Source organism: Beta vulgaris, chromosome 9 (assembly GCF_026745355.1).
Source record: "Beta vulgaris subsp. vulgaris cultivar EL10 chromosome 9, EL10.2, whole genome shotgun sequence".
Classification (NCBI taxonomy): domain Eukaryota; kingdom Viridiplantae; phylum Streptophyta; class Magnoliopsida; order Caryophyllales; family Amaranthaceae; genus Beta; species Beta vulgaris.
The window spans coordinates 16,097,740-16,125,209 of record NC_079210.1 but is presented as its reverse complement, the minus strand read 5'-3'; the positions used below and the strand labels follow the sequence as shown (position 1 = coordinate 16,125,209).

The 27,470-nt window shown below is 37.8% G+C and overlaps 1 protein-coding gene across 4 annotated transcripts; it reads right to left on the bottom strand.

Moving 5' to 3' along the window:
* Window positions 1–4,267: 4,267 nt before the first annotated feature.
* Window positions 4,268–15,215, bottom strand: LOC104903119 (uncharacterized). Of its 4 annotated transcripts, none has more exons than XM_010691112.4 (14): window positions 14,972–15,215; window positions 14,096–14,195; window positions 13,179–13,306; window positions 12,915–13,071; window positions 12,722–12,831; window positions 11,918–12,001; window positions 11,784–11,832; window positions 11,599–11,690; window positions 10,571–10,706; window positions 8,457–8,536; window positions 6,924–8,383; window positions 6,609–6,722; window positions 5,537–6,495; window positions 4,268–5,174 (listed from the first exon to the last, which is right to left on the bottom strand). In XM_010691112.4, exons 2-13 carry the CDS (start codon window positions 14,186–14,188, stop codon window positions 5,924–5,926), a joined length of 3,075 nt encoding a protein of 1,024 aa, XP_010689414.1. In that variant the 5' UTR covers window positions 14,189–14,195; window positions 14,972–15,215; the 3' UTR covers window positions 4,268–5,174; window positions 5,537–5,923. The 4 variants fall into 4 exon arrangements, with proteins under 4 accessions (XP_010689414.1, XP_010689416.1, XP_010689415.1 ...); XM_010691114.4 differs by having other exon boundaries at window positions 10,571–10,703; XM_010691113.3 differs by having other exon boundaries at window positions 12,915–13,068; window positions 14,972–15,214.
* Window positions 15,216–27,470: the final 12,255 nt, after the last annotated feature.

Genomic DNA, 27,470 nt, shown 5'->3' with positions numbered 1-27,470 from the left:
TTTCTTTTATGGCTAAGTATTGCATTGAAGTTCCTAACACAGAAGAAAAATATGTTGTCCCGGGGAGAAGGTTGTTTAGAGGTAAGAGCCCACAAGTGTCGAATCTCCATCATTTTCGAGTGGAAGTTTTCTTGAGTGTCATTGATCTTCAGTTGCAAGAACTTGATAATCGATTGAAATAAGTAAAGATTTACTTGTGTATGTCTTGTTTGAATCAACTAATCGGTTTGCTTCTTCTGATATAGAAAAATTGATTTAACTTGCAAACTTCTATCCAAATGAATTTTCAAGTTCATAATTGATATTCTTTGACCATACACTTCATAATTTTATTGTCACTATGAGAGAAGATGAAAGGTTTTGAAATTTCAAGACTCTGAGTGAGCTTTCAATGAAAATTGTGGAGACGGGATGGTCTGAAGCTCACGATAGGGTCTACTTGCTTTTAAAATTGGTATTGCTTCTCCCCGTTGCGATGGCAAGTGTGGAAAGGGAATTTTTTGGAATGACGCAAGTGATAAACAAATTGCGTAATAGTATGGGAGATCAAATGTTGAATGTTAGCATAAATGATATTGTAAATCAATATCAAAACATGAAAACTCGTCGCGAACAATTGTAATCATTTTTACTAGTATTTCATTGTATTTTGTAGTATTATTTGGATATTTGGTTTTTCTAGTACTATTTGGTTGTATTTTGTATACATATTGGTTATATATTTATTTTCTTTTCGATTGAAATTTAGTTTGGAGTATTTTTTATTTAAAAAATATTTTGGTTTAGTGAACGGTAATTGGTAGTGAACCATCATTAGAAAGTTCCTGGATCCACCACTGGTGCTACTCTATTAGTTGAACTACGCATGAAAACAAAATGTAAAATCCAGACACACATACTACTGAGCCTAGGTTGCAAGCAAAAGTTCCCATAAAAGGAAAAGAATGGGTTGGCTAAAACATAATGTTCTTCGAGCAGACGACGCGTTCAAAGAGGAGAAAATCTCTTTGCATGAAACACTAACCTAGAGTGAAAGACACAGAAGAGTGATCACTCTAGAGAGATGTTATAGTAAAAAAAAAAAAAATTTAACATCGAGAAATCTTAGATTAATTAAAAGAGGAAGTACAGCCTCATGCTAATACAACCCAAACTAAAACAAACAGATAAACCTAAAAGATCCTTAAGAGCTCGTACGTTCCACCTAATACAGAAATAAATGAATAAAGATACAAAGTCGCGTAGAAAGGGGTTTGTCGCTGGTCAATGCCAATGATGGTGGATGCAAACCTCGGTTGGCAGATGGATGTGGTAGAAGAAGCGGTTGACGATCACAATTCGTACAACGAACAACCAACGGCGAGCGTCGCATCTCGTCGTATGAGCAATCCCGACGATCTGTCATCACTTGGGATTCTAAGTTCAGGACTATTTGAGGAGTCACTTTCCATTGTGACACACTACTCTCGATCGAGAGTATTTCAGGTTTCTCCATGATGAAGGAGAAATGTTGATGAGTGGGCGTGCTGTAAACCCCCAGATGCAACTAGGGTGTCGCCTGTAGATTTGAAGTGTTCAAGGCAAAGACCAATAAGATCAATGTCAGGCTAAAAGGAGAGCCAAATAAGTTCAGCCCTCGAACGCACCTCCAATTTTCAAAATCGGTAAATATACGTCCCAACCATGAAAGTCTATCATCACCTCGTCCTTGCTCACGATCATCGTGAGTCACCTTGTCCCTCAGCACATATTCCAAACAACTGACATACTTAACTATTACTACTTTGAACCACTAATCTTGACCCAATTGACTAACACTTTTCGATGCCCACAACCAACCACCGATAACCTCTTTAGGAACTCGAAAACAACTCACTCCTTTTATTTAGAGATTAAACACGTAAACTGAACATACTGACATCGAACAGAACTAGTTAGAGAACCCAACAACCTTGGGGGAAGGGAAAGGGAGCCCGACACTAACAGGGGGTAGGGGAAAGGGGAACCCGACACTAACAGAAGGGATGGGAAAGGGGAGCCTGAAAAAACTACGCGGGGGGGGGGGGGGGAGCCCAAAACAACCACAACACTAAACAGGGGATTGTTCCTACCAGATGTGAGGACGGGGTAGGGGATCATGGATGCCAAACCAAACGGAAGGCGACGGGGAGGGGGGATTGACCAACACAAAAACCAGAGACCATGAATGCACGAACAAACAAGCACCACACAAACCTAAGCAAACCTAACTCACGAACAAACTATACTCAAACACGGAATGTAGATCAAACCGAATCCACTAAACTACTGAAACTAAAACGAGGGATGGAAATACCTACACGGCAGCGGCGGTGACCCGAACTCAGTCGCAGACAACCAAACGCCCACCGAGCAAGGGATGGGGACGGGGAAGGGGAAGTGGGCGGGGAAAAGTGACGGGGGAAGAGGGCGACGAGATATGGGCGGGGGAAGCAGTGGGAGAGGGGCAACACTGACAGGGAACTACCGGACCATAAACTTAGGTCTAAAAACTAGCCGTCGACGAAGGTAGGCTCGCCGCTGACTAAGTTGAGATATCAGCCACCGGCGAGCCTGGGAAGGTAGGCGGCTAGTGAGTTTTGTGTTTTGGAGTTTGGGTGGGAAAGGTTAAAGAGAGTTTTACTTGAAAGCTCGGGATTAGATTTCTAATGAATTTTAAATCTTTGATGTTGTGGTTTTGATAAGGTTTCTATTTGATAAAACTTCTATTACAATGGATTGAATATGACATTATGCATTTTATGATTTCGCACATGATTTTAATTCCATATCTTATCATACAATTCTCAGTTTCCAATTTGGAAAATTTTCAATTATGGAATTAGAATGGTTAGTTGCAGTAGTGGGAGAATAGATAATATTGGAGGTGCAGGAGAGAAGGAGTTCCAATTGAAAGTTTCCAAATTAAAAAAAAAAATTTGAAATTCCACAAATTTTCCCAGCACTAGAAGAATTTAGAAATATAACTTATAAAATTCTAACTTTAACCAAACTGATGATTTTGAACTGTATGTTGGGATATCTTTTGCCATAATAGAAAGAAAAAAAAAATGAAATCAAGGAACTACCTATGGAATTCAGCTCCTATGTAAACCAAACGACCACTAACGGACTTGGGTTTGTTTCATAGAATATGGACTTTCTCGAGCCTTTGGCAGTAGCAAATACTTTGGTGAAAAGAGATTGGAATCACTAGAGTGAAATTTGATAAAAGAGAGAAGTACTGAGAAGGAAATCCCTTCACATTGTCGCTTTCCCCTTGAATTCTTATTCTCAAGTATTCAATTTATTGCTAACATGTGTCAACTAAGACGCTATCCCACTCACATCTCTAAATTGTTCGAAAGTAATGTCACTTCAATGTGGGTCAAAATTGGATCTTCCCCTTGTGAAATTCAACTCATTCAGTATAGGAGTGCCTAATGCCTCTTAACTTCAACTTTCTATCGCCCCATCCGTGTTTTGCTATACAATTATTCCCACTACACCCAGCTATCGTTATTTTGCTTTACATTTTATTCCCACAACAGCCCCACTATAGAATTTGGGGTTCTTGAAAAGGGAATTGAAGAGGAAGGTTATGCACAAACTTGATGATGTTGTCCCCTTACCGAATATTGTCATAGAATTCATTCAAAAAGTATAAATACTGATGAAGGAATTACGTGGGACACTCTCAGTCGTTCTCTTATGGCTATTCAGAGTGTGGTCTAAATCGCACCAAATGGCAAACTAAACAGTTTGATCTGGTTTGCAATTAATAGAATTGGAGTACGGTTTGGCACTTCCACCAAATCGCAGATTGCATTTTAGGTTTTAAATTCTCTGAAGCCAAACACCAGCTCAAACCGCAAAATTAATTTGATCTATGATTTGGACCATAAACTGCAAAATAAACCAATATAAACTGTTTCAGAATGAAGGAAATAGATTCCAAACATAGAGTTAAATACTTATAACTGGTTTGTCATCTCACTTGGATTTCAAGTGCTTAAATGTTTGCCGAGTAAATGGGTCAAAGTTCATTCATTTTCTAATAAGTTTTACAAGAAAACATTTATCAAAGATGTAAGATATGGTTGAACCAAAAACACCTTCTCCACTTTTACAAACTTCTCCAAGAATCACAAATTGGTTACTGATCCTCCCAAGACAGTTGGTTCGCCACAGGAAGACAATGCCCAAAGAAATGCGTGCAAGTTATTCAGAAATGACAAAAAAATTGATATAGGGCAAAAAGGACACATCTCTATTTGCTGATGAACAAAAGCTGGTCACTTGATCGTGGTTTCAAATCTTCTACAGCAATCTAATTGGTTTAAACTATAAAAATCATTTCTAAACAACTGCATTTTCAATTGAAAACTATTTAAGAAACAAATCAAAACTTATTTCATTCCAGTGTACTTCACCATAAGACTCACAAAACAAACATGACCTGGCAATTGCGCCCCAAACCAGCAGCTTTCCAAGACATGCCACTGGGTTTTCTTCATATAATGAGAAACAGCTCAACTCTTCAGTGCTCAGAAATCAGGATGTACGTAGAAAAATTGAGCAGAACCATTGTTGCTTCAACTGTAATTTATTGTCTCAACAGATGCGAAGTATTTGGTAGCACCAAGTAAACAACAATATATTAAGCCATACTAACCCACTTTGGAGGTGTCCAATTATGATAATCCCAGATTTCAACACCACAAAACAAACTAAGAATAGTATTTGCTGGTGACATCAATCTCCAATGCACGACCTCTGTAGGGAAGTTAGCTTGGCATTTGCGCAAACTTTTGAGTAAATTGCATAAAATGCACACAAAGACAGAAGTACATATATCAAGTCAAAATTGATAAGCACAAATCCTTCTAATTCACTTTTGATAATTCAATACCATGGAACACCAAAAAAAGCTCACTGAGTAGGATAAAGCTAATTAGAGTATATACCATATTATCAACAGCACTAACCCATTAAAATTAATGCATTACCAACGGAAAAAAAATTGTATTTCCATCTCACTCACAGAATTAGGAGCATCGATCTGAGTGGGAGCAGACAGCAGAATGGATGATCTCACAAAAGGACCAGACAGTACAACATCAATAGCTTGTGTCCCACCCTGAAGCAGCGGAGACCTGAAATGAAAAAAGTCGTCTATGAGTACTCATTATCCAAAATGGTGCTTTGGATTCGACCATCAAGCTGCATCAAATATACTTCTTCAATTGTAACAAATTTGTATCTGTGCATCTGTTAGAAACACATGAGAGGAGTAAACAGACATCAACAGTATAGGGAAACAGCAACAGATAAGAGATGCAGTCTGATCATCCATTACAATAGATCCATAAACTTAATTCAGGAAGCAACTTTGTGAAAGGCATACTGACCTAAAAACAGGAAAATTTAGATAGACCAATCAAATTAAGCCAACAAGAAAGAACATATCAATTTTCTCATTTAACTAGAAACACATCACAGAAGGACAAAAAATCACCTGCTACTTAAGAAGAAGGATCCTTTTCCACTTTTAGCACATAGATGTGCAATTTGACGCCAAATCTAACACATGATTCCGACAAAACTAACTCTAAAAATAAAGCTGGCGTCCAGTTGGAATCTATGTCACACCATCATCACAACCCAGTCTCAAGAATACAGCAAGTGATCATCCATGCGTTCCACCCCACACCATATCATCAGCTGTAGGCTCCAATTATCGGCCTTTAAAAAATATATGATTCTCCGTCAAGCTGCCCAAAGAGACTAGTCAAAAAAATTAGACTGCCAGCCCCAGAGCATAACACTATTCTCTGAGACAGGGTATTTATGCGTCTCCATCTATAGAAGTTGGCATTCAAAGCCAAAAGAATTAGGATGATAATCACATCCCAAAACTCCTATTGTATAGATCTCCTGAATTGGTCATTCGAAACTTGGCATCTTCATAGCCACCATAGAATTTGTTAATTCCCAACCTCTCATTTCTAAGGAGCTCTGCTATGCCAATTTCATTTGCAGCTTGAATTTCACTCCAGCTATCCCAGGGGCCATTGGAGTTTACAGTATTTCTAGGCTGTTGAATTGAAAATTGTGAAAAGGGGGCATGATTACTAGCTTGAGACTGCTCCATATGTCGCGAGGGAAAGCCATATGCATCATTTGGAGGAGAGAAGTTATCCCTAACATCATTATATCTGAGATTCTGATTGGGTGAAAGAGATCTTTGCATCAATAACTGAAGTCTTGAATCATTTTCAAATGCAGGCGTCTGTGCAGGAAAACCCGGCCTCATGTCTAATGAGGAATTGTTGAACCCAGTAGGAAGCCTCCCTTTACCAACAGCCAGAATTGCAGGATCTATAAATTCAATATCATTAGCAGTACTTATGTTTCCGCTTGGTGATGCCTGGTAAGGATTTCTCAAGAATGAAGATGTTTCCACCAAATGGTTTCCTGCAAAAAGAAAAAGAAAAAAGACATTCTTTATACAGCCACAGAGGAATCAAATTATTTGGGAAGAATAGACGAGAAAGTGAAAAGAAACAGGAGATCACAGGAGAGATTACCAGACTTCAGTAGATCAAAAGTGTGATCACTTCTTTCATGCGAAGTAAAACCTGGTGGGGGTGGCCTACTTGGTGCAGAGAAACCAGGTGGAGCTGAAATCTGAGATCTAGAGACTAAAGTATAAAGAGAATATATCAGATTAAGAAATTAAATATAAGAAGGTATAAGCACAAAGTTAACTCTGTTTCGTGGAAAAAAATGTCTATTTGGATTATATTCTACACGGACAAACTAGTTTCTTTCAATACGAGAATGACTGAATTTTAGAACATCCACAAACTAAGAAAGATGCAAAGGTTATGATAGGTACTCACGAGAAAGCTTGCTGGAAGGAAAAATGGAATGGCCACTAGTCAAACCATCCGATGACTCAAAATTGCGATGAGGAAATCCAAAACCATTACCAATTCTTTCCAGATACGGGTCTCTGTTCCCAAGAAATTCGTGACCAAAAGAGGAATTATTTCCTGCTTGGCCAATATTGCCAAGTGAAGGCTCAATATTAAACAAATGATTTCTGGAGTCCTCCTGCCTTGCAAAAGAAAATCTGGACTGATTGCTATTTTGACCTTTCCAGGAACCTGCCATTTTAACAGGACCCTCTTGCTTGTCATTTTCACGCAACAATTTGGCTAAATTTTGTGGAGACGTCAAGGGGTCATCCCAAGAATCAAGGTCCAAGGACAGAATATTAGATATTATGTTGTTCTCTCCCATGTCCATGGCGGGCTGTGAGTCAACATTAGCAAACTCACCATCAAATCTTCCTACATAGTTCCCTTGTCCACTTTTCAATAGCGACGAACTATCCTGGCTGACAAAACGATCTAGGAATCCATTAGAAGCCACAGATGCACTAGATACATCTGTTGCCAAACTATCATCAGTTATTCTATTTACAATTGGAGGATTAATGGTATAATTTACTGCACAATCCACATCAGCATGCGGCTGTAGAGGAACCATCAAATGGCTTAAAAGATGAAGTGGAGATGATGTGGGTAAAGCTGTCTGATTGACAACTATGGCATCCCGAAGTCTTTGGTTATTAAAGTCATCTTCTGTTTCTGAAGTCATATTTTGTGTATCTGATCTCAATTCAGACCTTTCTCTTGGCGCAGTCAATGAGTCAACAGAAGTCGTAGCTTTGCTAGTAGTAGAGGATAAATGCTCCTGAAGCTTCTTAGAATCATGCCACTGTGAACCTTGATTCCTAGATGATAAGAAATTATCCAAGCTCAAACCATTAGGTATGCTAACCTCTGAATGTTCACTATTTAATTGTTTGTCAGTGCTAATAGATGATATCCCAGCGCATAGGTTCTGAATCTTTCCATCCATTACAGAACTACTCCCCTTGTCTTCACAAGAACCCGGTTGTCCATCTACAGATTGTTTATAATTTAGCTGCTCACTACCTTCTAAATGACTACCACTTGCTGGTAAAAAAGATGACTGGCTTGTTGACTTTCCAGCTGGAGTACCCGAAAATGTAGAAGACACCTCTGAAACATTTTTCTGAAGATTAATAGCAGCATGCTGCTTCGCTGTATCTGGAATTTCCAATTTACTTTTAATTTGCTTTGCATGAGTTTCTTCATTTACGATCTGCGTCTTTCCAATATCAGTGGGAGCAATAGAAGATTGTATGGAGCCAGAAACCGTTGTTGAAAGCACTGGTGATCCATGAATTGTTTCAGCCTTCTGCTTGGTTGATCCATTTGAGCAAGCCAAGCTTACAGTCGGAGGATTGCAATTAGAAACACGTGCTCCCCTGATACAAAAACAGAATTATAAAAAAAATAGAACCAGCAAATAATCGAAAATTAAGTATAGCAGACACATACCATGAGGCTGCTGGGGGCAGAGCGGCAGATCTACCAGAACTACTATTGGGAGGTGAATCTCTGGTGCAGCTAGCTGAATTCTGCAACCAACCAACCAAGATTATAGATAGGAGCACATAAAATCAATAAAAAGTATTTGCAGTTCATGTAGCAGAGAAGAGCAACTACCATAGACTAGGCGAATCATATTCATATATGTGCAATTTCTTAGGAGCTCCCAGGAGCACCTAGAATTATGTGCTCCCAATCATATATTTTTCTTTTTATATTTGTCACATTAATTGCTCAATGAGAAAAATATAAAAATGTGCAAATCTAAAATGTGCAGAAATTGTGAGAGGTAGCACCTAGTTCAAGGTGCTCTAGGGAGCACTATAGAGGCTTTGACATACTTGTCAGGTGTCAAATCTTAAACAAGTATGGATCTGAAACTCTGACATGAAAATTTCCAATTTAAAGATTTGGCAAGGCAGCCATGTGTCCAAAATTTAGGCAGATCACAAAGAAACATGAGCAATATATATCATTATTGAAGATACATTTGTAGGGGACACATATTTCCATATGGATATAAACAAAAACTAGACAGGGGATAGGTCAGGTTACTCCATCTGCCCCAGGTTACTTGCAACAAGTACAATCTTTGGATGTCCCAATTTAGTTACTACATAGTCCCTCCATTTCTTTTTATAAAGCACGCATATTATTCGACCTCGGGATTTTGAACACAGGATAATGCACAGGTGTACTAGTCTCTCCATTTCTTTTTATAAGCCACGCATATTATTCTAAGGTCGGGACTTTGTACACAGGATAATGCACAGCTGTACAGATAGTCCCAATAAAGGAGGCACCCTCCTTTAAAGATTCAAACAATCTAATCCTAACGCATCATCTCATTTGTCTCAGGACACTCACTTTTATTAATACACATATAAGCACTTCATTAAGTAATGAAAACATCAGGGAAAGGACAAAAGGGATCACGTCAACACCGAGGTAAATAATAGTGTCTAAAATATCAATTATATCTATCACTCAAGGTGCCCAAATCAGAACTTTACAGTAAAAGGGTATTTGAGTAGTCAAAGTCCAGCCAGTAAAAAGACTCTGACACACACAATACAACATGGCTAAAGGATACAGAATGCATTTACAACCCTCTGTTCATTTTATTCTCATTATTAAATACATAGCAACTTTACATAGGTAGCGAAACATCACGACACAACAGAAGATATGTAAGCCAACCACAAAACATTCATAAGAATGTCTAACAACGTGCCCAAATTATACAGATAAACCCTCTGGACATCCAAATCAAGACCTTAATTTTGGGCAAAAGTAAGTGAACTTTCAAGGGAAAAGTTCAGAGAGTATGAGTGCGAGAACTAGAGAAGCAAGAGTCAAGAAAGAGTTGTCCCAGGTGTAACTTAGCCACAGATTACAAATTTCTCCTCCCTTTCTAGATTGACAAAATCTGGATAAACAGGGAGGGACGACACATGAGATTCAGTGGATCCTCAAGATGTCCCCAAGAAGTAACCCACGTCCCCAACACTCAAAGGAGGGAAAAGTCCCTTCTGGCAGGCCATCGTCTCCCAATGAAGACCACAGCAATCAACTCACCTTATAAGTGTGAATAGGAGCTCTAATATCGCCACTAAGCCAATTTCCAGACACAATTGACAGAGCTAACCTATTGATCCATCAAGCTTCGACAAAAGGTGACATAGACACTTAAAGTCTATGTAAAGTGTAAACAAGCTCCACCAAATTTTCCATTCACATCAGACTCATTCCCATGTCCGTAACAACAAAGGCAGCACCAGATAAGAAAAGACACTATAGCTAATGGTGGACCCAATTTATTAATCATATCAGCACATAGATAAACATTTAGGAACTTATGATCCGGAGAAATGTCTCATCGTCAAACATAAATAAAAATCTGAAATTACATATATTTACATAGAAGTAACTATGAACATAAAAGAGCTTAGACCTCGCAAATAGTATAATAACAAATCCTACTATGCAGCATACACTCGGCCAAATTAGCCTATCAAGGAATGGATGAGGATAATAGTGCCACCAAAGGCAAGAGGTCTTACATTTGAAGAAGTTTTAACAGTCTGCTTCCCTATTATAGCAGAAGTGTTATTGGAATAATCGTCCGCTGGGGGAGGCAAAAAATTTCCTGAACGCCGTTGCATACTATTTGTGACCCCGGTAATTTGCTGAACTCTACTTCAGGAAGAAAAAAAGTCAATAATGTTGAACATTTCCACCATGTCACAAATCAAAAACAAAAGAGAAAACACAAAATAATATGTCAAACGAAGCCCGGATTGCTGCAAGTATGCAGTACTTTAAATGTATACTACACATTACATATCACGAATACGGTGATGTAAGTTGTTACCAATTAGTCCACTATGCAAAACATCTTCCAACAAACTATGAAAAGCACCAGAAAACACTTTTTCCGTCCTTTGAAACATAGCATAGAATTTTGAAACTAACAGAAACTGATCTTCACATCTCCACTATAGATCAATGTAATTTTTTCTATTCAAACTTTTTATGAGAGTAATATTAAAGATTATATGTGAAGTTTTAGATTTTTAAAGATTGAAAGTGGTCGATCATTATGAAAAGGTGTAGGCCTTAAAAAAATTGTGGTATTTACTATTTAGGGTTAAAGGGACAGATTATAATTAAAGAACAGAAGTAGAGAAAGATTTTTTTTCAAAGGATAAAACCACACTAAACCCCAGAGTAGAGGTGTAACATTACAATTCGTGTTCCCTGACAAATTAATTCTTCAAAATCGTCCATCAAGAATCGACCCCCACAAAGCAAAAGAGGACCATCTGTTAATTATTATCATGGCACCATTTATTTGAACATGCATCTTAAAGGCATCAAGAATGGACCTCCTTTCATTTTTCCGGCTAAACACTTTGTCATTCAACCACAATAACCAAAGGAATTTATAGGTAAAAAATAAGGTAGAAAAGTAAGCTACGTACACCACAGTCCATTACCAACATTGGAAGTCCTAAAGTCAATATTGACTTGTCTAAGGAAGTTAGAAACAATGCAACACCTATATTAGCAACTACAGGCATATCAATACCTTGTATATGCAGATATAATTTCATCTTTCGTGAAGCTATCCTCTTGTGAACCAATCTCGTGCAAGTAGAGACAGTCCGGATTGCTGCAGGGCTGGAACAAAGAAATTCACTTAATGTAAAAACCCGTTGTTCATGTACATATAGTTGTTTCAATTTTATATCAATTGAAATCCAGATACCATACCACATTCCTCAACCATGCATGACAATATTTTGTGGTTCCGAAGCATGCCCTGCATTACAGAATTGCTGTCTTTAAGACTGGTAAAACAAATAATAAGAGATTCATAACTACTTATGCCACATTTTTTAACCCACCTCAAAGGTCGTCCATCCAAAATAAACCCATGAACTGACTGAATGCAACGAATCGCTTCGTCTTCTTTTCCATACGTAATATATCTGAAAACCAAAACAGAAGAATATGAGGCCACGCCTTCTGATGGATACCAAATTCATAATAATATCTGCCTCAAAACGAAGGCAAATATAATGCTCAAACAGCACAGACACACATTACATGAAAATACATGCACAGCCATACAAGCTTGTTGATCCTTTAGATTTGAAGAAAATATTTCAAACTCCTTTCAAAGTTTCTTTTCTGATTCATCTATTTTTAAACCGGCTCTAGAACATTCACAGCAGTTCTAGATAGCTGACAAATACAATCCCTTTCCTCTACCTTTCATCATTCTTCTACATTTTCTACCAAAGTAAAGCTGAGTGCTAACGACCACGTTAAGATAAGAGAAGCTTGATAGGGGACTTGGTAAAACTTAGCATAAACAAAGCAGAAGTCCTCTGGAGTAATAACACCAACCCATTCCCGACAGAACACCCAATATGAAATGAACCAGAGACAAAGTGATCATGGGATTTCTGTAATCTTAATTAAATGGGTACTAAAAGCTAATTGTACCCCCTGCATAAGCAAGTATGTATTGCCGATTAACAGTAAAATCCATACTAAAAGCAAGAAGGAAAACATTATGAAGCCATCAAAGTCCAGCAAAGAGAACACACATACACTAAAGGAAGAATCAAAAGAAAAAGAAATAAAAGCGAATATTAGGACACAAGGCTATTCACATAGTGACAGAGAGATATTAAACCACTTACACACTACACGTATTGTTTGCAAACTGCTGAATAGTGCCAGCGGAAGTCCGGGATATGGACACTTTCAAAACCTTTCCATACTGGGAAAAGTACTCTTTATGTTGAAGAAGCTGTCCAAAAGATTTCAAAATATTATCCAACAAAATTACCCCCAAAATAAAGTTGGTAGGCATGGAATCAACAAAGTACTCACATCTTCATCTGCAAGATTTAGTGGTAAGCCCACTATGTAGACAAGATTTCTTTGAATAACACGAACGCTACTCAACTGCTTCCTGCTTTCAGATGTTTTAGTCTTAGCTTTTTGTGACTTGTGCTTCTTTTCCATACTAATCTCTGCCACCATCCTGCTACAGAAAAAAGTTACCAATAAAAAAACGACAACAGTTGGATTAAAGACAAGATTTTTCCCCTTCATTTCTTATTGAATCTTCAGGCTGGGAGTTAAAAAATAAACCTTTCGCAGTTTGAAGCCATCCCTACAATCCTTTCCTTATCATATGAAGTACGGCAAGCAGGGCAACGTCCCTCCGACTCATCCTTTTCAGCCATGTCCATTATGTGATGCCAACACCACACACAAATCTGCATATGAGTCCAAATTATCAGAACAAGTTCATTACAGCAAATTGTTTCTCAAAAAATTCAACAGCCTAAGTTTCTGAGGTAAAAAGAGTTTAAACAATGTCAACAGTGAGAGAAAGTCACAAACTATATCTAGTTTAATATTATTTCTTAATTGTGCATCTGGCAGAATGTGATGATAAGGATGCGCAATGAATCAGCGGTGTCAAGATCTCCACTTTCCACTTCAGTAAAAACAAATAATGTGAGCTACCATCTCGAGCTCATGTTGTCTATCTCACCTTGTGACTAATCATTTGACTCACTAACCATCAAGAAAGCTTGTTTAAATTCAATAAATCATAAATCACCAAATGCTCAGACTAACTAAAAAACGCCTATAGGATGTTAACACCAGGCATTTGCAAGTTCAACCTCTTTTAAGGCCCTCCCATGAAGAAGCAAGAGATCCACAAATGCAAATGATCACCCTTAAATTCGACAACCCTAACTAACACTCATAACTCTCTTTAGATCTGAAGATAAGCACGAAACTATGTAGCACAAAAACAGCTGGGGTTTTGGAAATGAAACAGGGAAACGGCTAAAGCTTCTGAAATGGATATGTTTTAGACTCAGCGATGGGAAAACCTCTCAGAGATTTTTTTCGTGCTTCATTAGCCATGGCATGCTTGTAAAATTAAAACAAAATACAAATAAGCAAGTGAGAGACGTAATAATTGACATAAGAATGCAAAAACAACAGATAATGCAAAAACAACAGATAAGTAGATACGAGATAAACTCAACCTCATAGCCACATTTGCACGGCTTCAATTGCTGATCAGTCAAATCCATCTCCTCAGCACAGAGAGGACAGGTCTTCTCACCCTCATCACTCATGGTTGATCTGAGATAACATCAACATAGATAATCAATAAGAGCACATAGATGTTCACGCATAACTTCGACTCTACTAGCCAGATGCACCTTTAGCCACAAGAAGAAAAACACAGATGCAAAAAGGCAATAACACAAACAACGAAACAAGCAGCTTCAGAAGATCAATATAACGAAGAAGGTCAATGAAGATCCAGGATATTCCCAGAATTCCAACTGGTAACTCTGCCAACATAAAATGGTGCATGCATATAGACATTACATCAAACTCACTGGTGTAAGAGAATTGAAAAACAATGATCAGTTTATCTATCAGTACCCAAATTTCGCAATCGAAAAACTGAGATTTCACAATTAACACAACAAAAACTAAAACCCAACCCATTACTACTGAACACCTACAGTGGAAACCAACAAACTGAATTAAAAAGAAACAAAAACTAAAAGTTAAGCACAAGAATCAGAGATCGGACAGAACAATTTCAGCAAAAGAGACCATCAATCAATTGAAGATTCAGCAAAGGAAAGAAACAAAAACAGAAAATCGAAATTCACAATCAACAAAAACATGCAACAACTGAACATGTATCTCATCTGAGAAAAATAAAATTAGGTTTTGGTAAAATTGAACAAAAAAAAAAAGAATAGAATTGAAACTGAATAACAGTGTTTTTCCGGCACAAAAGGAAAAATTAGGGATCTTCGAAAATGAATCGATTGAAGAAAAAAAAAAAGTGAATGAGATGAAGAAAATATTAGATGAAGTGATAGAAAGAGAAGACTTACAGTGGAGAGATCGGAAAAACGATGAATCTGCGAAGTTAGAGAGAGAAAGAGATAGAGAGAGAAAGCGCAAGATAGGAAGAGGATGAGAAACGCGAGATGGGAAAAGAGAGAGAGAAAAATACCAAACGATGAGAGAGAGAGAGAGAGAAAAGGAGGAGAGAGAAATCACACGGGCTTCTTAGAGAGAGAGAGAGATAAAGATACAGCCTACAGGAAGGGCTGTTGCTGGGATGAGATGGGAATTGGGATGGCCTTGCTTCTATTTGTTTATTTTAGTTTACTCTTTTTCTTTTAACTTTTTTGCTGCTTTTCCTTCTTCAACCCTCTAAAATTTTACAATCTACACCCCTTAAATAATCTTAAAATATACTTGTACATTGTATATAACACACCTTTAAATAATCTTAAAACTAGTTATTAGGTTTGTCCCCTCAAAAAAAAAAAAAAACTAGTTATTAGGTCTGGATTATACCTCGGATTAGGAAAAAATTTCATTTCTTAATATAATACTTTATGATAATAACATTAGATACAACTTAGCCTAGTGGTTAAGACTTTAGTATATGTACTTGAGGTATCGGGATCAAATCTTATACCATGCAATTTCTAAATTTTTTATTGTACATTGTAAAATTTTAGAGGGTTGAAGAAAAAAAATTAAAAGAAAAAGAGTAAACTAAGGGGTGTACTATATACAGTAAAAAAAGGGCTAAATACAGCAAAACATATTAAAAGACTAATCTACCCTTTGGAGGGGTCATCTATGACAAATGACACCCTTATATGGGGTCATCTATGACAAATGACCCCCCTATAGGAGGGTCATCTATGATAAATGACCACATTCCTGCCATACCCCTACCACGTCAAACATATAATACTAGCCATATATGCACGCGATGCATGCGTCGACAATCTTATGTACGAATAGGCATATATTTTTTAATCTAAAATTATCTTGGTAGTGATTTAAACTATTGAGGTTTTTGTAGATGTTATTATCTATTTGAACTAAAAGTGACCAATTTTTAAATGTTAGAAAATTTTGGTCGAGATTTAATAATAATTCTTTGTCAGCGACTTCAGTATAGTTATTTAACAATTGTAAATGTTAATAAATCATATTTGTTTGAACTTTGTAAATAGGAAGTATTATGTTGTCAAGATATATCATGATACATGAGTAGTGGATGCAAGTTTACTAGCTCTTGTAAACAAGAATGTGTCAATAGACCTTGGCTCAATTGATGTAAATGGAGGACTCTTCATGGGGATGACTACAAAGGTGGTAGCATGCTTGCTAACCAACCTATGTGACGTGTGACATGGCACAGATCATGGCACAGGTCATGAGAGTTCTAGTTCTGTTAGAACTCATATCTTTATTGTTTTTTTCTAGTTCAACTTGTCTTAGGAATCATGCTTTTGCCTACGTTCTTAAAACGATGGATTTTACATGATTCAAGGAGTCTAGAGAGTATAGGACTTAGGGACTTGTCCTAAGCCTATTAAGGTTATATTTATGTTTCCTATAAGGATTAGTATGTTAAACTAGTATAATTAAGGTGTATGTAGTTCGAAATTCTATACAGAATTTTAATAATATTGGCGTGAGTTTAAACATTGAGTGTTTTACAAATCCTCTTGAGTGTTGGTGGCTTTGCCTTTATACATTCAAAACCATTAGTTTTATTCCGTTTGGTGGTTGTGCCTGTATCATTGAATAAACTAATTACTATCCTAGTTCTTGTTTCTTAAAATTGTTCGAACATAACTACTTGATTACACAACTTTCGCACTTGTTATTTGATCTTAGAAGATTAAATACATCATCTGGTATCAAGAGCTTTGGTGACATCCATTGGAGGGATCCGAAATTTTTTTCCTCTAAGGGGGAGTAATAGATCTTCAAGAAACACTTATAGATCCAATCTTTTTTTCAAGATTCTTAAATTTTTGCAAAGTTTCATCAAAAGACATACTCATAAGTGTTCGTTGGTGAAAGAAAAACATCGAAGATCCATAAGAACATCCAAGAACTCGAATCAAACACACATTGTTGCAGTTACTTGGAGCACAAGTTTGGGTCGTCCTAGCCAAGTTCTGATTGGCTAAAGCATGGACAACGACCAAGAAGGAAGAGAGGGTGGTGAAAGGAGAGTCCCTAGGGGATTAACCTTTGAGCAAGCCCAAAACTTGCGTAGGGATAGGCAGATTGAAGACCTAACCACACGCATGGATGAATTGATGCGCATGATGCAACAAGGTATGCGTGATAATAGGCGCAACAACTCTCCTGGACCTGATAGGAGTGCACGTACTAGCAACCATGAAGCTAGTTCTGATGAGGAGGCTAACCACCCAAGGCATAGACAACCACCAAGAGATGATGATCGAGGCCTAAGGCTCGACCTCCCTGACTTTGATGGCGCCATGAAGCCCGAAAAATTCCTAGAATGGCTGCAAAGGATGGAAAGAGTATTTGATTACAAAGACTATGATGATGCTAAGAGGTTTAAGGTAGCTATCCTAAAGCTTACAGGTTATGCTAGCTTATGGTACGAAAATTTGAGGAACAAGAGGCGTAACGATGGTAAACCTAGCCTACGTTCATGGGAGAAGCTAAAGACTAGAATGAAGAAGCGTTTCCTCCCTTTTGATTTCACACAAGATATGTTTAGAAAGCTTCAAGTTTTGCAACAACATTCTCTAATTGTGGAGGAATATGTGGTGGAGTTTGAGAGGATAAACATGCTATGTGATGTGGATGAGAAGGACGAGCATAAAATTGCTCGTTTCATTGCTGGTTTGGACAAGAAGCTAGCCAAGAAGGTTGACCTACAACCCTATTGGAGTTTTGAAGAGGTAGTACAAGTGGCTATGAGGGCTGAGAAGTATGTTAAGGCCAAGAAAGCCTTCACCTTTAAGCCTTTTGTTAAGCAAGGTGATAAGCAAAGTGGCGCCAAGAGAGAGGAAGGAAGTAGCTCCACTACCCCCACTAGATTCGACAAGTTTAAGGGGGATAAAGGGAAGTCTTCTACACCTTTATCCACTGAAGAGAGGCGCATATGCTTCAAGTGTAAAGGCTATGGACACATCTTAAAGGATTGCCCTAATAATAGAGTGATGACATTAAGGGACATCCAAGAGATTGATGCTGACTATGCTAAGGGAAGCTTCGAAGAAGAGGAGCATGAGGGGGACAAGGAACATGATGAAGAGGTAGCATATGAGGTAGACTCAGAAGAGGAGCCAGTGCATGAGGGACACAACTCATTGTGAGGCGTATGCTCCACACACAACCAGCCCCTTTGGATCACACTCAAAGGGACAAGATCTTCTTCACTCGTTGTTTGGTCAAGCAAAGGGTATGTGATCTGATCATTGACAATGGTAGTTGTGCTAATGTAGTGTCTACCACTCTTATTGATAAGCTACAATGGCCTACTTTGAATCATCCATGCCCCCACAAACTTATTTGTCTTAGTTATGATAATGGCATCAAGGTGACAAAACAAGCCTTGATTTTGTTCGAAATTGGTAAGTTTAAAGATGAAGTTTTATGTGATGTATGCAACATGGATGCTTGCCACATTCTTTTGGGACGACCATGGCAATATGATCGACATGTGAAGTATGATGAGCGTACCAATGTATGCATTGCTACTGTGGGAGGTAAGAGGACAGCCTTGAAGCCTTTGACTTCCACACCTCCAAAAAAAGGCTCATTATTAGTAAGTGCTAAAGAGATTGAGAGGGATTTGGAGGAAGAAAATGAAGGGTACCTTTTCATGGTACGTGAGGTAGAAGGGGAGCAGCATGAGCACAAGGTTCCTAAACACCTTGAAAGTGTCCTTGATGAGTATAGTGATGTGTTCCCTCAAGACTTGCCTCCAGGATTGCCACCTATTCGAGGTATTGAGCATCAAATCGACCTAATTCCAGGTGCTTCCTTACCTAACAAAGCTGCTTATAAATGCAATCCCCAAGAGACACAAGAATTACAAAAGCAAATTAAAGAGTTGATGGCTAGCGGATATGTACGTGAAAGCATGAGTCCATGTGTCGCCCCTGCTTTGTTAGTACCCAAGAAAGATGGTACTTGGCGCATGTGCATTGATAGTAGGGCAGTTAACAACATCACCATTAAGTATCGTTTTCCTATCCCTAGGTTGGATGACTTACTTGATGAATTACATGGTTCTACTATCTTTTCTAAAATTGATTTGAGGAGTGGTTACCATCAAATCAGAATGAGAGAAGGAGACAAGTGGAAAACAGCCTTCAAGACTAAGATGGGGCTATATGAGTGGCTTGTTATGCCATTTGGACTTACTAATGCACCTAGCACTTTCATGAGGTTGATGAATGAGGTGTTAAAGCCCTTCTTAGGCAGGTGTGTGGTGGTTTACCTTGATGATATACTCGTCTATAATAGGAGTGTGGTGGAACATTTGACTCACTTGAAGGAGGTATTTGAGGTATTGCGCCAACACAAGCTCTATGGGAAGCTAGAGAAGTGCTATTTTTTAGTTCCTAGTGTCACATTCTTGGGATATATTGTCTCTAAAGATGGAAGTTTCAGTTGATCCATCTAAGGTAGAAGCAATCAAGAGTTGGCCTATTCCTTCTACTAGTTCTGAGGTACGTTCCTTCCATGGTCTAGCCTCTTTCTATAGAAGGTTTGTGCGAAATTTCAGCAGCGTTGTGGCCCCTATGACCGAGTGTATCAAGCAAGGCAAGTTCATATGGACCAAGGCAACCCAACAAGCTTTTGACACTATTAAAGAATTGTTGTGCAACACACCTATCCTTGCACTTCCAGATTTCACTCAACCATTTGAAGTAGAATGTGATGCTAGTGGTGTTGGGATTGGATCTGTGTTAATACAAAAGAAACACCCTATTGCATATTTCAGTGAGAAGTTGGGTGGTGCTAAGCTTAATTACTCCACATATGATACGAAATTCTATGCAATAGTTCGAGCACTTGATCATTGGAGTCACTATCTTCGTCCAAGTCATTTTGTGCTTCATTCGGATCATGAGGCATTGAAGTATATACATGGACAGCAAAAGTTAAACCCTAGACATGCTAAATGGGTTGAGTTTTTGCAATCTTTTAACTTCTCTTCTAAGTACAAGGAAGGCAATGCTAATGTGGTGGCAGATGCTTTGTCTAGAAGGCACTCTTTACTTGGAGTGTTGAGTTCAAGACTCCTTGGGTTTGAATTGGTGAAGGAGTATTACAAAGAAGATGAGAATAAGTTTAGGGAGATCTTAGGCGCATGCTCCAAGGGATCACATGGTTCTTATGTGCTCCATGATGGCTTTATTTTCAAAGGGGAAAGACTATGCATCCCTACTTGTTCTATTTGTGAGCTTTTGGTAAGGGAGGCTCATGGTGGGGATTTAGCTAGTCACTTTGGCATGAACAAGACTTTGGCTATTCTACAAGAGCATTTTTATTGGCCAAAGATGCAAGGTGATGTTCAAGGGGTTATCTCAAGGTGTGCTACATGTCAAAAAGCCAAAAGCACTTTTCACCAAGGTTTGTATACTCCTCTACCTATTCCTAATGGTCCATGGGAAGATGTGGCTATGGATTTCATTGTGGGAATGCCTAAAACACAAAGGGGCAAGGATTCGATCATGGTGGCCATTGATAGGTTTTCTAAGATGGCACACTTTGTCCCTTGTCACAAAACTGATGATGCTTCAAAGGTAGCTGATTTGTATTGCAAGGAGGTCATTCGACTACATGGTGTTCCTAAAACCATTGTGAGTGATAGGGATACTAAGTTTATGAGCTACTTTTGGAAGACACTATGGAAGCTCCTTGGTACAAAGTTATGCTTTAGTACTTCACACCATCCACAAACTGATGGCCAAACTGAAGTGACTAATAGAACTTTAGGTGCCTTATTTATAGGGTTGGTAAGTAAGAGTACTAAGGATTGGGATGTGAAGCTTGCATATGATGATTTTGCTTACAATAGGTCACCTACTTATGCCACAAGATGCTCTCCATTTGAGGTTATCTATGGTTCGAACCCTAGGGTGCCTATTGACCTTATTCCTTTCCCTAGTGATGAAGTTTATCATGTGGAGGCTAAGGAGAAGGCGCAAGCCATGCTAAAGCTTCATGCACAAGTCAAGGCCATAATTGAGAAAGTGAACGCCAAATATCAACAAATAGCTAACAATAATCGAGTACAACACATGTTTAAGGTTGGTGATTTAGTTTGGTTGCACTTAAGGAAGGAAAGGTTCCCAGGCCTTAGAAAGAATAAGCTTATGCCACGCTCAGATGGTCTTTTCAAGATTGTAGAGAAGGTTAATGATGATGCCTTCAAGCTTGATTTACCTAGAGACTACAATGTAAGTGCCATCGTGAATGTGGGGGATTTGGCTCCATATGTCCATGATGATGATATGGCTCAATTGAGGTCAATTGTTTCTAAAGAAGAGGAGGATGATACAGGAGTACTGGATGCAAGTTTACTAGCTCTTGTAAACAAGAATGTGTCAATAGACCTTGGCTCAATTGATGTAAATGGAGGACTCTTCATGGGGATGACTACAAAGGTGGTAGCATGCTTGCTAACCAACCTAGGTGGCGTGTGACATGGCACAGATCATGGCACATGTCATGAGAGTTCTAGTTCTGTTAGAACTCATATCTTTATTTTTTTTTTTTAGTTCTACTTGTCTTAGGAATCATGTTTTTGCCTACGTTCTTAAAACGATGGATTTTACATGATTCAAGGAGTGTAGAGAGTATAGGACTTAGGGACTTGTCCTAAGCCTATTAGGGTTTTATTTATGTTTCCTATAAGGATTAGTATGTTAAACTAGTATAAATAAGGTGTATGTAGTTCGAAATTCAATACAAAATTTTAATAATATTGGCGTGAGTTTAAACATTGAGTGTTGGTGGCTTTGCCTTTATACATTCAAAACCCTTAGTTTTATTCCGTGTGGTGGTTGTGCCTGTATCATTGAATAAACTAAGTACTATCCTAGTTCTTGTTTCTTAAAATTGTTCGAACATAACTACTTGATTACACAACTTCCGCACTTGTTATTTGATCTTAGAAGATTAAATACATCATATCACTAACTTTTTTTTTAAATTGAAGATGTTAATTAATTTCGTGAATTGATTGTGTTAATCTAGTCAAATTATTAATGGTGATTGCATATTCCGTTTTTTACTTATTACATATGGCAAGCTGCATTGATTCTCATTTTTAAATCTATTATAAAAAAAACGTTTTAATTTATTGAAGGGTATTATAGTCATTTCAAAGGGGACAACACACCTCCTCCCTTGACTTATATAATAGAGATAACCTAACACGAAAACTTTAAGTGCCAGCTATTATGTTAGGGGGATGCGATAGGCCCATTTCAGAATTTTTCCCGACCCTAATGCATCGAACTTTATAAATAAATGTGACACATTGGCTTTTGTGCACAAGTATTTATGGTAGTGTATTTTCCTGCATTGCTGCACCCATGGGTACGAGATTTCTTTTTTTATTTTAAAAAATTAAAATTAACCATGGTTAAGTTAGGCATAATTTTAGATGTTGTATTTAGCCTTAATTTGTTGTATATAGCACTTATGTTATTTAACTAGAGAAAATTAATCCTTTGTAAAAAAATATGACAGAGATAGAGAAAAATAAATGAGAGAAAAAAAGAAAGAGGAAGAGAAATAAGGAGAAATCCCATCTTCATACTCTCAAGAATCATACAAGTTTGATAAAATTTTCAAATGCCTAATTCTTGTTCTAATAAAATCCCATAAAGAAAAAACGGTAATTTCACCAAATACCTTTGACAAAAAAATTTATTCTCCAAATACCCTCATTTTTTTCAAAATTCACCAAATAGCCCTGACTTTTAAAAAAATTCACCAGATATCCTTTTGTTGACGGACGTTAGTCCTCCGTTATCATTTATTTACAAGTTTGCCTTAAGTCAACCTAATTAGCCCTAAATCAACCTAATTAACCATAAGTGAGCCTAATTAACCCTAACCTTAACTAACCCTAACCCTCTCTCTCCCCTAACCCCCCACCCACCTCCCAACAACCCCATCCCTACCAGCCCCTAGCCCACCACCCCCACCACAAATCCCAGCCCAACCAGCCTCCTCCCCCGCAACCACCAAAACCAGACCCACCCCTACCCCTCACCCGCACCCCCTCTCCCGCAGCCACCCTCCCGCAGTCCCCTCCCCTGCATGCAGCTCCCAACACCAAACCCACCCCTACCCCTCCTCCGCAATCCCCCTCTCTCGCAACCCCCTCCTCCGCAGCCACCCTCTCGCAGCCACCCTCCCCTACACGCAGCTCCCCTTCCTGCAACCCCCTTCCCCTACAAACAACTAAACACCGGCGACCAAACTCGTCTCCCTCCCTTGCAAAAAAATGCAACACCAACAGAAGCAGCACCACCGACCTAGGGTTGGGGGGCTCGGGATTCACGATTTTGCGACGGGGGAGGGGGAGCGCCGAGTTCGAAGGGGTGGGGGTTGTCAGTTCGAAGGGGTGTGGGGGATGTGAGTTCGAAAGGGTGGGGGCATGTGAATTCGAATGGGTGGGGAAGGAGGAGGATTCGGGCTGGGGTGTTGGGGAGGGGAGGGGGAGGCACGGCTGCGGGGGAGGGGGAGGAGGAGGGGGTGGTGGGGTTGCCGGTGGGGGCTGGTGGGGCTGGGATTGTTGGGAGGGGGTGGTGGGGTTGGGGGTGGATAGGGCTTAGTTAGGTTTAATTAGGTTTATTTAGGGTTTATTAGTTAATTAGTTAACGGAACACTAACATCCGTTAGCCAAAAGGGAATTTTGGGTAATTTTTTTAAAGGTCAGGGGTATTTGGTGAGTTTTTTTAAAAGTTAGGGGTATTTGGTGCATTTTGAAAAAACTGGGGGTATTTGGTGAAAAAAAAATTATCAAAAGAAAAAAAATTAATCATGCTACACTTTACTCGTGTAGAGTTACTTTTCAATTAAAGTGACTTGATTCAAGTTGCAGTCCTATTTTCCAGTCTAGTAGTGCTCATTATTAGAAAGTTATCCCTAATTTATTAGGGATAGTTGAGTTTCCTTCCTTTTGTTCAGGGTTTCATTGCGAACTTAGGGCTTTTGTGAGAGTGCTTCTCTTTTTTCATTTATTATTTCTCATGAAGGTTAAGTGAGGTGTGAGTTTATTTAGTGTTTATGAGAGGTCTCTCTGCCTTAAAAGTTTGGTTTCCTTCTTTGTGCCAGTTTTTGCCGTGCCCATCATATTTTTTTGAAGATGTTGGATTTGCAAACAAGCTAATGTGACGGTAGGTATCATATCTTAGCCCCCTGGGTTTGCTTCTTTGCAGCTGGCTCATGCAACCGTAAGTACTATATATTCTCTTAGTGAGTTACTCCCCTTCAATCATCTCTCTCTCTATCTCTCTCTCCTGTGCTTATCGATGTTTTCTATTCAAATTTGCAATCATTTAATTCTAAACTTTATGGTGCCTCTCTTATGGCTGATAATCTCTCTTTTAAGAATGTTATTTTGTCTAATCCCTTTAAGGAATATGGATGATAAAGGACCTCTTTGTGCTTTTGCTCAATGTGGGGTAAACAACCAAAATTGTGATTCTTTCCCCTTAGTAATATCAATTTTCTCCAGTCTAGTATTGATTTATGACCCTCCCCCCCCCAATTCTACTACATTTTCTAAATCCAAAATACCTGATGAACTTCTTCAAGTTTAAAAAGATATTGATGAGTTAACTAAGTCTTGTTTGGTTGGTAAGACGGTGGGTGATCCGTTGTATATTCGTATTATTATCTCTAAAACTAAAGTTGATTAAAAATTTGTTGAGGGGGATGTGAAATATCTTCAAATGGAAATCATTAGACTCTTCTTGCTTTTGCTAACCCTAATTATCTATTCTTAGTATGGTCTAAAAGATCATGGCATGTTTAATGTGAGCTCTTTTTCATTCAGCTTTAGGAACCTGATTTTGACCCTTATATAAAGGAGATTAAGTGGGTTGGTCTCTGAATTTGTATTCCTTGATTCCCCACTAAATTATTGAACTTTAAGTCAATTATTGCTACTCTATTTGCTTCTAATAATGTTGGCGCTCTTATTAAGTTTGATGTTAGATCTCTTCTTCGTTTTAAGATTATATTCGCAAGAGCTTGTGTGCGTGTGGATATCTCTGAGCCCCTCCTTGAGTATATTGAAGTCAAAAGGGTTAGTGGTAATACATGTGGCTATATTATATGTGTAGGTGTGCTTTTATTCACCTATGCGGTATGAGCATGTATTTGACTACCACATTGTAAAGGTTCTATTGAAAACGTTTTCGATGTCACGAACAACTCTTTAAAGGAAGACTCATAAACCTAATTGGATATTGGGAAGTTGTCGGGACAACTTAGGGACTTATCCAATGTAGATTTCCCCGTCATGACTCCATGAATGGTCAATGAATTAAGACCAGGAATCAAATTATCCCTTTACTGATGTGAATCTTATTGAAGATTTCACTTAGCTAGGCTCTTTAATGTAGTTTAGTGGGATTGATGATCGAAAGTTTGTATTTTTTTGTTGTTTTATTTTATTTAGTAACAAGATATGATGAACCCAGGTGTATTTCAGCTCACGGTTCAACTAGGGTTTTAGGTTCACTTGTAAAACAAGGATTTTGGATTCTCTCCTTAAACTCAAAATAACTCAAACTCAATCTCTCTCTTATTATTATGCTCGAAAACTCATATATATAGTACAAGTTTTCCTAAACCTAATTGAATTAGAAAAACAACTAAACTTATTTATCTTTATCTTAAGGATCAAGATAAATAATTATCCTATCTTTAGCTATACTACTTCACACGCCTACTTTGACTCAAATGATAAGGAATTAGACTCCTAAATATAATAGGATTCCTTTATCATTTAAACACTTAATTAAAATAAACTAAAATTAAAAACCCTAAATTACATAGAATCCTAACAGAACTAGAATTCCATATAATTATTACTATTACCATATCATTTACTTAATTCTACTTAATATCGCTTCATGTCAAGTTTTATGCAAATAAATAACGACATAACATTTTAATGCACTCTATAATTGATCTATGTCGGTTCATTAAATAAACAAAAGACTGATTTTTAGTGACATGTTATTATGCAATCAAATTACTGTGATCCTAATCAGATTATTCAATTATCTTATTAGGCATTAAAACAGTTCTTCTATAAATCATACAACATGCAATATGAATAATATCAATGTAATGTAAAAGAAAACATAAAAAAAAAAAGAATATTTAGAGAAGAACTAGTTGTTGAACTTGGCATTATTATTATTTACCAATGTGAATTGAAGTATTAAATCAAACACTACAGAGAAGTGGGAAAAAAGTTATAGGCGTTGGATTGTGCTCTTGAAATCACTACTACAAATATGGCCAAAGAGACTACCTATAGGAGACCGGTTGAGGTTACTAACCCATTTCTTAAATATAGGAAACCATTGATTATCAAAAACCAGTCTCTTAAGTTTAACTATTTGACTAATTAAAAAAGTTGTTGTGAAAGAAGAGACCGCTTCCAAGTAAAACCGGTTTTCTTGAAATATTTTAATTTTTTAATTCAATTTTTTCTCAACGTACTACACTATGATACGTATATATTCTTCTTGTTGTGATATAGGAGACTACTTCTAACTAGAACCGATTTCCTTAAAATATTTAATTTTTCAAAATTTTAATATATTTCAATCTAATACTAGTGTAGCTGTGTAGTATATTTCTATATATAATTCTATTTACTTTTAAATTTATTTTTCCTTTTTGAAGCAACAAATACAATAAAAAAAACACCACTCCTAGTATTATGTATCATTTTTCATGTTATTTATTAATATGATTTTATTGTAAAATATATTTGGGTTCTACTTTAAAAATTAATTGAACAAAATTTACCTAAAGTGAGAACTAATTCTTTAAGTTAGTTTTCCTTATTTGTATAACCCAAATCAACCCACCTTTGGCGGTTGAAGATAAACCAAAAACAACCCACTTAAACCTTTCTCTCTCCCCATGAAACCCACAAACCCCAAAACCGACACTCAATCTGTGGAAACCCCATCAATTCTCTCTCCTTCGCCTATTATGCCTCCCTCGCCGGAGTTTTCTTTTTGTCACCAGAGGCTCGCCTCTCCTCGCTGGTGTTGTACTACGCAGCGTCGTCTCTCTCTACTTCGTGATACTGTCGTTGTTGTTTCGTCGCTGCTGTCATTATCTCCTATCCCTACTGCTACTGTTGATGACGTTCTTGTTGTTATTGAATAAGTGATGTTATTGTTAGACAAGGAATTCATTGTTGCTAATAAGGTTTGCTTAGGAAAAATTTTACTACATATCGCAAGTTATTAAGATTTAAACTATGTAGTTTAGCATAATTTTAATCTGCAAATTTCAGCCGAAGGT